This window comes from Rattus rattus, chromosome 13 (assembly GCF_011064425.1).
Source record: "Rattus rattus isolate New Zealand chromosome 13, Rrattus_CSIRO_v1, whole genome shotgun sequence".
NCBI classification, from domain to species: Eukaryota; Metazoa; Chordata; class Mammalia; order Rodentia; family Muridae; genus Rattus; species Rattus rattus.
Genome location: NC_046166.1, coordinates 2,590,937 through 2,603,437, shown reverse-complemented (window position 1 = coordinate 2,603,437; position 12,501 = coordinate 2,590,937). Strand labels below are relative to the sequence as shown.

At 41.5% G+C, this 12,501-nt stretch overlaps 1 protein-coding gene across 1 annotated transcript in view; it reads right to left on the bottom strand.

Moving 5' to 3' along the window:
* Dnah12 (dynein axonemal heavy chain 12) overlaps positions 1–12,501 on the bottom strand; it is a 151,962-nt gene that overhangs the window by 33,786 nt on the left and 105,675 nt on the right. The window contains 7 exon segments of the mRNA XM_032919024.1: positions 487–701; positions 1,722–1,867; positions 2,178–2,325; positions 3,348–3,589; positions 6,998–7,138; positions 9,455–9,544; positions 11,826–11,957. Coding sequence (XP_032774915.1) covers positions 487–701; positions 1,722–1,867; positions 2,178–2,325; positions 3,348–3,589; positions 6,998–7,138; positions 9,455–9,544; positions 11,826–11,957 — 1,114 coding nt within the window.

The following is a 12,501-nucleotide window of genomic DNA, read 5'->3' as shown; positions in this document are numbered from 1 at the left end:
AAACCAAACTAAAACAGCAACAACAAAGAAGATAGCTTTTGAATTTTTTCTATCAGATTTCCAAACTTTGTATGTGATTAAAGCTCACCAAAGTGGCAGAGCTTGACAGAGATCAATGTTCATCAGCAGGAACACATATGTGGGTAAGGTTTACCTAGATTCAACTCTGGCCTGCATTCCTGTTATTATTCATAATTAGTGAACTTTCTGAGATCAGTGATTATAAGACAAGGGGATTTCAGACTGGCTTCAACTGTCTCACACTCTCGACAGAGCTAAATAAAATTCAGGGAGTGGTCAATAGGGCAAAGAGGACCGAGCAAAGTCCTTATCTGAGGATGCTGGATCAAGGTTCAGTTCTGAAAGCTGGCTTCAGATTTCTTCCCATACATAACAATGACATGCCAGTTCTAAGTTATTGTCATCATTATTAAATTTATTTTTCTTTCATACTTCAAGATAATCCAACCATCTTTCAGTTTCTACCTTGTTTAAAAGTTTGTCTGAGTAACAAAGGCTCCAAGGAGGGATCCAAATCTTCACCAACATTTTCCAGGAGAACTGGAGTTCCCAACTGAATGCAGTTTTCCAAGGTTCTCATATAGTCTGAGTCTGATAACTTAATAACACTGAGCTGATTATCTTTCTCAGAGTTTTTGATCCACTTATTTGCTTGACCCTGGGGGTCGATCATTAAAGGCCTGGAAATTAACAGGGAAATTCCAAGAGGGACACATAAATGCTGCAATTTCTTTAAAATATATGCAATTTAAGTGAATGTTCAGTCATCAGTTGTTACAAATGCAAAGTATTTTACATAAAGATTTATCTTTTAAAGGTCCTAGGAATGAATATATATATATTTATGTTATGAAGGGAGGTTACCACTGGAGGAGTTGGGGGGTGAGGGGAGAGTGAGGATAGAAATTGTATAAATACAGTATTCATGCATGCAAGTCTCAAAAATTAGAACTTTAAATTAAAACAAAAAGTTAAAAAAAAAAATTGTTCCACAGAGCAAAAAACAAAAGACATGAAAGTACAGTGGGAACTTGATGGGAGGAAGTAGGGGGTGGGGCTAGGGATGGTGGGAGGAAGTAGTGGGTGGGGCTAGGGATGGTGGGAGGAAGTAGTGGGTGGGGCTAGGGATGGTGGGAGGAAGTAGTGGGTGGGGCTAGGGATGGTGGGAGGAGGCCACAAGAGGGTAAAAGGATGAATCTGACCAGAACACTTTATATACCCACAGGAAACTGTCAAAGGAATAATTTAATTTAAAAAATAAAAAAGAATTTTATTCTTCCAAATGAGGAAACTCAGCTCACATTTTTACCTTAAAAATACATAAACTAAAGTCGATCTTTAGTCAACAATATGCATACTGAAGCGGCTAAGGGGGAAGTGCATGTCTGCCCCTCATCCATAAGCATGCTTAGAAAGATGAGTTGGGGGGTTGGGGATTTAGCTCAGTGGTAGAGCGCTTGCCTAGCAAGCGCAAGGCCCTGGGTTCGGTCCCCAGCTCCGGAAAAAAAAAGAAAAGAAAAGAAAGAAAGATGGGTTGGCAGAGAAGTAGCTGGATCGGTGATTAAGCAGCAAATCGGACACAATACTAACTGCAGAATGTAGGGGAGGCCATTACACTGGTTATTTCTTGTCAGTCTTTCAGCTTTTATATATGCTTGAATAGTTCCAAATGAAACAGGAGGAGACTCTATGTTCCTTACCACCGCCTAGAATTGTTAACGATCACACCATTGTCTATGGAGAACGTGTCTGTTGGTAGCCCAGCAATATTCCAAGCTCTAATTTTGACTGGATCCCCCAAGGTTTTACTCAATGAGAACTCCTCTGAACACGGGAATTTTTTCTCCTGTAAGAAATAAAAGTCCAATTTTTTTCATCTTATTAATTGAAACAATCCTTAAGTTAAAATACATATTTCATTGTCATGACATATTTCAGAAATAAAACTGCATTTTATGTTAGACTTTGGGAGTATTTTACAAGTCAAAGAAGAAGTGGAGGGATGGAGGCTGGGGACAGAGAGGGAAACAAAAGGACTTCCCATTGTTCAGTGTGTTTTCTTTTGATGTTCTCATCACTGCCATATTTTCCAACATACACTTTGAATGTTTTTTTTAATGTTCTAAATCAAATCTTACTACCTGTAAACCACATACCTTGCACAGCTTGCTCCAATCTTCCGTACATTCTTGTCGAAATCCAGAAGTGAAAGCACCAAGGTAAGCTATGACTCCTGCTGACACCAAGACGTCACCAGTTAGGTTTTCATATGTTGCTTGAAGGTCATTTGCAGCTTGAGACCATCTGTGTAACAAACCAAAGGTGAAACAGCAGATGACTGTATGGGAAAGGCCAGCTGGAGGGATGGCTTCATCGTTAAGAGCACCGACTGCTCTTCTAAAGGACTGGGGTTCAGTTTGCAGCACCCACGTGGTGGCTTGCAACTCTCTGTAAAGTTCAGGGATCCAGCATCCTCCTTAGGTCTCCACAGGCACCAGGCATGTAAGTGGTGCACAGACATACATGCGGGCCAACAGTCATATACATAAAACCAAAACAATAGAAAAAGAAAGTGCACGGGCCTTCTTGTCTAAATCCTATAAGAAGAGGCTATGCCATGTTAGGCCTATGTGTAAAATGAGTAGATCAGATCCCTTTAGATCTGCTACTCTGCGGTATATGAATGTCTACACTTCAGTCTTAGGGCAGTAGCTTGTCCAGTAGTATTCTGCCTTTCTAACAACCACAACCCCAGCGTTTTTGCTTCAAAATCTTCTCTAGGATGATTTTGTGCTAGTGTTTGTTTCAGTACTTCTAGATAATAAGAACCGGAAACATTGTAAATTTATTCCAGAAATGCTATTTTGAAGCAAGACTATTTGATACATATTAAGTTACAAAGTTTAGATTCTGCAGAAAAAAAAAGCCATGACAATAGAAATTATTACAAAATCATCTTACCTGGACTAAACTACTACATCATGCAATTCCTGGAATAAACATGATCAATAATGAGATAGCTGGCTGTGCAATCCAGTTTAAAAATATGTAGTAAACTGGGCAAGAATGCCAATAGCACTTTGAGTAAAACACTGCACTCTCTTTTTCTCCTCTTCTCCCTCCTTTTGTTTTCCGTTTTGAAAACAAGTTATCAACTCTATCCTCAACACTAGTCTTGCTCCCTTGAAGAATCCCAGCCATGTGCTTTAGAGAAGGCCTCAGATTCCCAATCAGCCACTGTAAAACCAGATGCAGCTGTGACAAGCAGGCGAGGACAGTCGCATGCTCAAGCCTGTTGCCCTCCGGCCCTCAAGAAGCGGCTGTACCTTGACTTTTCTCCGCCTAGCCCTCCGATTAGCTTGGTGGCTCGTTCTAGCTTCTTAGCGCACAGCTCCACCTGATCCTCCAGAGCTGCCTTTTCCTCCGTCTTCTCTTGAAAAGTCTTCTGTAAGTTTTCCAAATGATGCTCTACTTGGGCCAGTTCAGCCCTCTTCTGATTCAAAAGTTCCATTGTCTCTGCCAAGGACTTCTGGGCCTCCGCTAAACGAGCTTTCTTTGGAGCAACCACCTGTTAGGGGACAATACACAGATGTTTTGTGTTCTGTGGAAAAGATGCTATGGTCAGACATGGGGTTTAACAATAAATTACACATGATAAGCACTCAAATCTTAAGCAAAAACACCTACATAATTCATATGACAGACAAATCATTTGGATTTCTCGACTATGGTATACAAAATAAATTATTCTGGAATAGTATAGTTTAATGTAGAGTAAAAATGTCACAATATGTAGCAAAGTGTTTTAAATTAATGAGAGGTTGCCGTTCAACTGAAAAGGAGGGGTAAAGCCCTGTGGTTCCGTTTCTGCCTTTTGTTTTATTTCACTTGTTCTTTTGAGACAGGCTCTTGTTCTCTAGTCCTGACTGGTCAGGGAGTTCAGGTGCTCATGGATTGGTAGGATAACTATTGTGAAATGGCTATCCAAAGCAAAGCAATCTAAGGACTTACTGCGATCCCCATCAAAAGTCACCATTCCACACTTCAGGTTATACTTACAGAGCTGTGGTAGTAAAGCACTGTGAGACTGCCCTGCAATCAGACCCACTGGTCAATGGAATAGAACACATATGACATACCCATTCTAGAGCCACTTAGTTTTTTTGTTTTTGTTTTTCATTTATCTATTTTGTAAAGATTTACTTATTCATTTTATGTATGTGAGTACACTGTCACTGCCTTCAGACACACCAGAAGGGGGCATCAGATCCCATTACAGAGGGTTCTGAGCCACCATGTGGTTGCTGGGAATTGAACTCAGGACCTCTGGAAGAGCGGTCAGTGGTCTTAACTGCTGAGCCATCTCTCCAGCCCCGTATTCTTTCATTCGCAAATGTTTATGGTGGTACATCAAAACTAACTTTCAGAGACAATGGATGCTATTACTTAAGGTGTCACCAGTCTTTATAAAAGGGAGGCATGGGAATTGTTTAAATGATGAATTACTTGAGAATGTTAGCAGAATAGTTCTTCCATGGGATGCTATTTCAACAGTGGTTTTAGTCTGCATACTTCCAAGAGTGTCACCATCTCCAAATTGTCAGCTAGAGCTACTTTAGCACCCCCTTATTTTAGGAGAGCATTGCCTCCAACTTCCAGGCTAACTGACCGGATTTCCCCACCCTCTCCTTTCATGCCCGACCTCCCAGTACTGTTGCCTGGAGTGCTTTTTCTTGAGATTATTCTGGAGCACGAGGCTACCCTTTGGTTGCAGTTTTGGTTATACTCCTTTCAACCAATACTCTGTCAAAGTTGTCCTACAGTGACACCCCAACACAGCCGGGACACTTGTCATTTGGTTTTTGACAAAGAGGCCAAAAATACACACGGGAGAAAAGACAGAATTTTCAACAAATGATGCTGGTCGAATTGGAGAGCACGTGTGGAGGAATGTCACTCGGTCCGTATCTCTCATCCCACACAACTCCAAATGGGCCAAGGACTGTTACACAGGATCTGCTGCCCTGAGCTGGGTAGAAAACAGAGGAGAGCACACACGTGATCTCACTGGGGCAGGAAAGGGCTTTTGGGACAAACCCTGATCACACAGATATTAACACCAAGAATTAATAAATGGGACCTCCTAAAACTAAAAAGCTAAGGACATCATCACTTGAGCAAAGAAGCAGCCCACAGAATGGGGAAAATCCTGACCAGCAATATGTCCGCTAGAGGGTGAGTATCTAGACTATACAAAGAAGGGAAAGCCCTAAACACCAAGAAACCAAACACTCCAATTACAACATAGGGCACGGAATGAAAGACATTCTCCAACGATGAAAAACAATCCTGAACAACATTAAAAAAAATGTTCAACATCCCTAGCCACCAAGGAAACGTAAATTAAAATTACTTTGAGATTTTTTTTTTGTCTTACTCAAGTCAGAATAGATAAGATTAAAAAAAAAACCCAAATTATGACAAATTCTTAGGTAGAAATATTGCTGGGGGCAGTGAAATCTGGTATATCTGATAAGGAAGTCAGTGGGAAGTTTCTTCAAAAACCTAAAAATGGCTCTCCCACATGGCCCAGCCACACCACGCTTAGACGTCCCCAAAGCTCACTGTGGAGATGCCTGGTCCTCACCAGACTCACTGCTGTGCCACTCACAATAGCAAGGAAATAGACACGGCCTAGATGCCCATCAGTTGATGAGTCAACGAGGAAACTGTGGTGTTATTTACACAGTGGAATAGTATTTGGCTTTTAGGAAAAATGAAGTTATTTAATTCACAGGTAAATGTATGGAGCTGGACACAATCATTCTGAGGAAGGTAACCCAGACACAGAAAAATAAAGGTCACTTGTTTTCCCTCATTTGTGGAGGTTAGCTTTGAATTTTCAGACCTGTATGATTCATTTGGAATACCCACGGGGGTCTAGAAATTGGTGAGGTAGGGTAGGGCTTTCAAAGCAGGGATGTAGAGAGGTTAAGGGGATTAATGAAGAAGGAATATAAGAAGTGATAATTAACTCTAAAAACTTAAAAAAATCATATAGGAACCTTACTACTGTAAAAGCTTACACACACACACACACACACACACACACACACACACACACACACACACTCTTGTGGCTAGACAGATCCTAGGTATTAGGAAGAACCTACTACTATAGTCTGCTAAATGAACAAAGTATTAAACTGACTCCTAATGACTTATTAACATATTCATGGAGTACTGCATCTCTCAGCCTTCAGCTGGGAAGCTTCTATTCACAGTAGACGGTGATTAGCAGATTCACGAATGGCCGTGGTACAGAGAATAAGACCCTGCAGAGTTCCTTGCCCTAAATAGTCATATATACTGACTGTACCTGCCCCCAAAGCTCAGGGATCTAGGCAGAAGAGGGAGTAGAAAGATTCTAAGAGCCAAAGAGGGTGAGCGAGTACAAGCAGACAGTGCCCTCTAGACACAGCAGGGCGGCCGCATCTATGCACTCACAGCCCTGTGGCAGCATGCATAAGCCCACTCAAACTCAAGCAAACCCAGAAAGGACAGGGGAGGTGGAAAGGAAACCCCAGAGCTGAGGAGCTACTGGGAGTCAGGGTTGGGGTTGGGGGTTGGGGTGGGGGGTTGGGGTTGGGGTTTGGGGGGGGGCAGACTGTCAGTTCTCTTTAAGAGTGTTGCCATGACTCACTAACCACTCTCCAGTAGAAGACCACATGTAAGAATGTAGGGGCACCAAGTCCAGATTAGACTTGGTGGGATTAAAATTCAAGGCACAAAGTTGGATGAGTGGGCAGGGAAGTGGGGTGGATCTGGGAGGGACTGGGGAGAAGTGAAAACAGTCAAGTCTCACTGTATGAAATTCTGAAAGAACTAATACAAAATAAATTTAGAAATTTAAGGAATACGGTTTTATTTCTGAGAATATTTTAGTAAGAAATGGATACGCAAATCCTAAAAATACCTTTGCAACTCTGTCATACACTTCCATAGCCATGATCCACTTGCACAGACCCTCAGCAGCAGAAGAGGCTTTAGCGACCTTAGGGGGATCAAATTCAGGGTTCGTCAAATATTCGCTACGAATCTTCTGCATAACAGCCACCTATATAACAAAGATTTAGACTTTAAAACCATAGCATGCATCATATAATCATAAGAAAGTCATATGTAATTTGGAGAAGTTGAGATGATTTATTGGATAAAGACAGCAAGCTTGATAATCTGAGTTCAAACCCTGTGCTCACAAGATGGAAGGAGAGACCAGTTACCCTAAAATGTCCTTTGGTCTCCACCTGAATGCCATGGCACATGCACCTGCACATAACACACACACACACACACACACACACACACACACACACACACACGCATGCACACACATACAAGCTAAATATATGAAATAATTTTTAGTTACGTTGTTTTTAAAACTCAAATATTTTGGGATAGTTTTAAAAGTGCAAAGACACCGATATCACAAATGATCCAATTTTAAAAATGGATGCAAATCTAAACAGTAAATATTTGAAAAGGGAATCTTTAATGGCTAAGAAACACTCAAACATTCAACGTCCTTAACAGTCAGGGAAAAATCAAAACGACTCTGAGATTCCATGTTAGCCATCAGAATGGCTAAAGTCAAAAAATTCAAGTGACAGCGCGTGCTGGAGAGGATGTGGAGTAAGAGGAACACTCCTCCATCGTTGGTGCGAGTACTAACTTGCACAGCCACTTTGGAAATCAGTTTGCCAGTTTCTCAGAAAACTGGTACTTGATCTCAAGACCCAGCTCCACTCCTGGGCATACACCCAAAGGATGCTCCACCACACCACAGGGACATTTGTTCACCTATGTTCACAGTAGCTTTGTTCATATTAGTCAGAAACTGGAAACAATCTAGATGTCCCTCAACCAGAGGATGGATAAAGAAAGTGTAGTACATTTACACAATGTAGTATGACTCCACTGTTAAAAACAACGACATCATAAAATTAGCTGACAAATGGATGGAACTAGAAAGGATGGCCCTGAGTGAGATAACCCAGACCCAGAAAGGCAAACATGGTATGTACTTATTTATAAGTGGATATTATCCATAAAGGATAACCATGCTACAATACATAGACCCAAAGAAGCTAAGTAACAAGAAGGGCCCAAGGGGGATGCTTGTATCTCATTGAGAAGAGGGGGGAAATAGAGAAGACATTGTGGGTGGATGGGAGGGTGGGAGTCAGGGTTGGGAGGCATCTCTGGGATGAGCTAGAAACCTAAGGAAATGAAGCTCCCAGTGTGACCCTAGCTAAGACTCCTAGCAATGGAGGATCTAGAGTCTGAACCCGCCATCTGTAACTAGGTAAGACTTTCAGTGGAGGATTGAGACACCAACCCAGCCACAAAACCTTCAATCTACAATTTGTTCTGTCTACAGGATATTCTGGGATAAAGACAGAGATATCGAGGGAGTGGTCCAGCTTGGGATTCAGGCCATGAGAGGGAGCCTATCCCTGACATTGATGCTAAGGATATTCTGCTATACATCCAGACAAGAGCCTCGCTTGACCATCACCAGAGAGGCTCACCCCAGCAGCTGATGGAAACAGCTCGGGAAATCCAAAGGAATAGGGGGAAGAAGCATTGTCGGAGGCAGAGATGTGAATACACCACAGGAAACCCTACAGAATCAACTGACCTGGGCCCACAGGGGCTCCCAGAGACAGAAACACCAGCTAGACAGTCTGCACGGGACAGACCTAGGCCCTCTGCACATATGTTACAGTTGTGCAGCTTGGTCTTCATTTGGAACTCATGCCAGCAGGAGCAGGGGCTGCGTCTAACCCTGTTGCCTGCCTTTGCGACCCCTTCCCCCTGCCGGGCTGCCTCCTCTAGCCTGAATAGGAAAGGCAGTGCCTAGTCTTACTGCAACATGATTTGCCATGTTCGGTTGATAACCATGGGAGGCCACCCCTTTTCCAAAGAGAAACGGAGGAGGAATGGGGGGGGGATGCTGGGGGTAAGGACTGGGAGGAGAGGATGTAAAGTAAATAAATATTTATTTAATAAGGCAAAATTATAATTATAGAAGAAACAAATATCCCTGATAAAAACCATAAATGTTAAAAAAGACTCCGTGGATTGATAGACTGTTTGAAAATAGAATACAAACAATTACATGTTAATAAGTAGCAATTCACATGAAAAATCTGATACCTTCTTATTTTATGTAAATATGAATAATATTTCCTAGAAAAGAAACTATTACACAAAGATATTTAGAGAACTTTTTCAAGTCAACAGTACACCAAAATAGCAATTTATTAAGTCTCATCTGAAAGCAAGTTTTTATTTTTGCATTATAGCTGTTAGTAAATGACCTTCCATATTGTGACATCACACTTAGAGAAGAAAATCCCACATCACTCACTGGAATGTTCTCCTTGTCATACTCCCTCAAATCTCGGAGAAAATTCATATCTCCCAGGAGTTTTTTGCTAGGTCCCCAGTAATCAAATATCTACAAATGAAATTTAGGGAAAAGTATTAGCTGTAGAATTAAAAGTGCACATTAGTCAGAAAAAAATGTTTATATCTTAAAAATCTTAACTTCTTTCTGAAAACAAAGACTCGTTTCCTGCCAGATGTGGTGACACATGCCTGTAGTTCCAGCATGCTAACTAGAGGAGGTGGACAGATCTCTGTGAGTTCAAAGTTAGCCTGGGTAACTTACAGTGTTCCAGGCCAGTCAGGGAGATATGTGAAACGCTGTCGAGTGGAGAGGAGAGGAGAGGAGAGGAGAGGAGAGGAGAGAAGGGAAGGGAAGAGAAGAGAAAGGAGAAGAGAAGAGACTCCTCTCCTTGAGAATATGTTAAGTAAATAAAATATGAAGTATTTTAAACATGAATAGACATATTAAAATTTTAATCAGTGAAAATAGAGGTGATTATTTCTTTTGACAATTAAAAAAAGCAGTTACTGTGGCCATTATGATAACAGTTTCATGTAAGAAAATACACTTTTATTACTTCAGTCTTTTAAAAACCTTCAACCTGTAATTTGCCCTTCTTGCAAGATGTGCTAAGGTAAAGGTGGCCCAGACTCTGTGGGAGTGGCCAGCCAATGACTGGTATGACTTGAAATCCACGCCTCATGAGCGGGCCACACCTGACACTACCTGGATGACTAGGACCCAGAGATTGGATAACAGCCAGAGACCTAGACTAGAACCACATGACTGAACCAATAAATAAATAGATAAACAAACAAATAAATAAAAGTGATTCCTAAAAATAGTCTACTATACTTGTAGACCAAAGCCTAGTATAATCGTCATCAAAAGAGGCTTCATCCAGTCGAAGAGCAGATGTCAAACATTAGGGAGAGCTTGGGAAATCTTGTGAAAAATGGGGAGGAAGGATTGTAGGAACCAGAGAGGTCAAGGACACCACAAGAAAATGACCCACAGAATCAACTAAGCAGGGCTCACAGGGGCTCACAGAGAATGAAGCCACACTCAGACAGCCTGTATGTCTGACCTAGGCCCTGTGCATCTGTGTTATGGTCGTGTAGCTTGGTGTTTTTGTGGGACTCCTAACAGTGGGAGCCAGGTGTCTCTGACTCTTTTGCCTGCACTTTTCTGAAAGGAAACAGAGGAATAGTGAATTTGGGGAAGAGGGGAGGTGATGGGGGTTACTATGAGAAGAGAAAGGAGGGGAAACTGTAATCAGGATCCAATAATATACAAAAGAAGAATAAAGAAATAAAATTTAAAATTTTTTATTACTTTAATTTTTTAAAAGATTGGTTTTTTGTTTAGTTTTATTAAGTTTATTTAGTGTCTGTGCAAATTTGAATGACTAGACAATGTCTACTTATATGTTATCTTAATGGAAAATATAATTTAAAAATTAATTTAGGAATCCAAGCCCAGGTGGAAAGAAAGTATCTGTGAATTCAGTGTTGAACACCTGCCTTCTGAGGGACTCATGCCTTGAGTTACATTGGCAATGCAGGCCACGTTTATTGTGTGTTTGCTGTTTGTGGGGCTTTCCACAGAAGAACTTGATGTTCCTTAGCCAAGATCCTCTGGCTTTGTGACCTGGATGCTTTGATGATCTTTTGAATAGAGTCACCCAGAGGTGAAGACAATTCGTCTAGAGGTCACGTGGTCACTGGGGCCAAGGGTTAAGAACGTGGATGTTGGGAACCAGAGCCCTTGCTCTTATGTTATTGTTTTACAGACAGACTCACCCTGTGCTCAGGCTGTCTCTCAACTCAACATAGAGCCCAAACAGGCCTGGAGTTCACTTCAGCTTTCCTGCCCCAGCCTCTCACGTGTTAGAATTAGGTCAGACACAACACCCTCCTTCCCCGGCCCCTTTTTTTGAGACAGGTTCTGCACAGGCTGCCCTTGAATGATGACCTTGATCCTTTTGCCTCCCCTCTAGAGAGCTGGGATCACCGGACGTGGTGACACACACTGTGGTGATTTGTTTGTTTGTTTTCTTTTACTTCGATTCTCAAAAACCACATCAGTATGTTGTATGTCACACATTCTTAAAAATCTTAGCTACAGAGCACAGGCCTCAGCACACACAGCACCACAGCAGGGGAAACCAGAAGCAACTGGAACTGAAGATACCTGGCTGGCACTATATTTACTAGAACAGATGCAGACCCTACTCTGGAGAACAGTAAGTACTTTTCCCCTGGATTATAGGCTGTTAGTATTTAATTTGATAACAGTCGCTGCAAACAGGATCTGTGCATTAGTGGATGTGGTTCAAATCAGTTCTTACCTTGCCTCCAGTTCCTGAAGGATCTGAAATCTTTTCTGGTTTTATATCTTTCATGACACAGACAGCAGCCATGACTAGTTTAACCCCAGCTGGAGGATTCTTCATTGATTTTACAATTGTAATATCGGCTGGCTATAGTAAAAGACAACAAGACATCCTTACACAATAGTTTATCTTTAAATAATGAGAATGTAAAAAAGTAATGTCAGGTCCAGGCGTGGGGTTATTCATTAGTCTCAGCACGCAGGAGATGATGGAAAGGGTGATTATGAGCTGTGGCTAGCCTGGGCCACATGGTGAGATGTGATCTCAAAACAAAAAAGGTTATTTGGGGAAATAATGAAAAAAAATGAGTATTTTTGGGTTATAAAAGAGAATTAGGAACAAAGAACTGATCACTGGGCAAGCTTAATTCTCAAATGTTTGAGGGCTCCTAAGTCCTTACAAAGATAACATGTTTTCTCCTTATTAATTTCCTGACATTCTAGGTTATTCTAAGAGATAACAATATCTAAAGATTTGAAACTAACATCCACAACTGAGGGAGAAGATATGATGTTTGTTCTTCTGGGTTTGGATTGCCACTCAGAATGATTGTTTCCAGTTCTATCCATTCCTTCCCTCTGGCCCGCGGGCAGAACGTCTTTGGACTCACAAAGACCATTCATTCCAATCC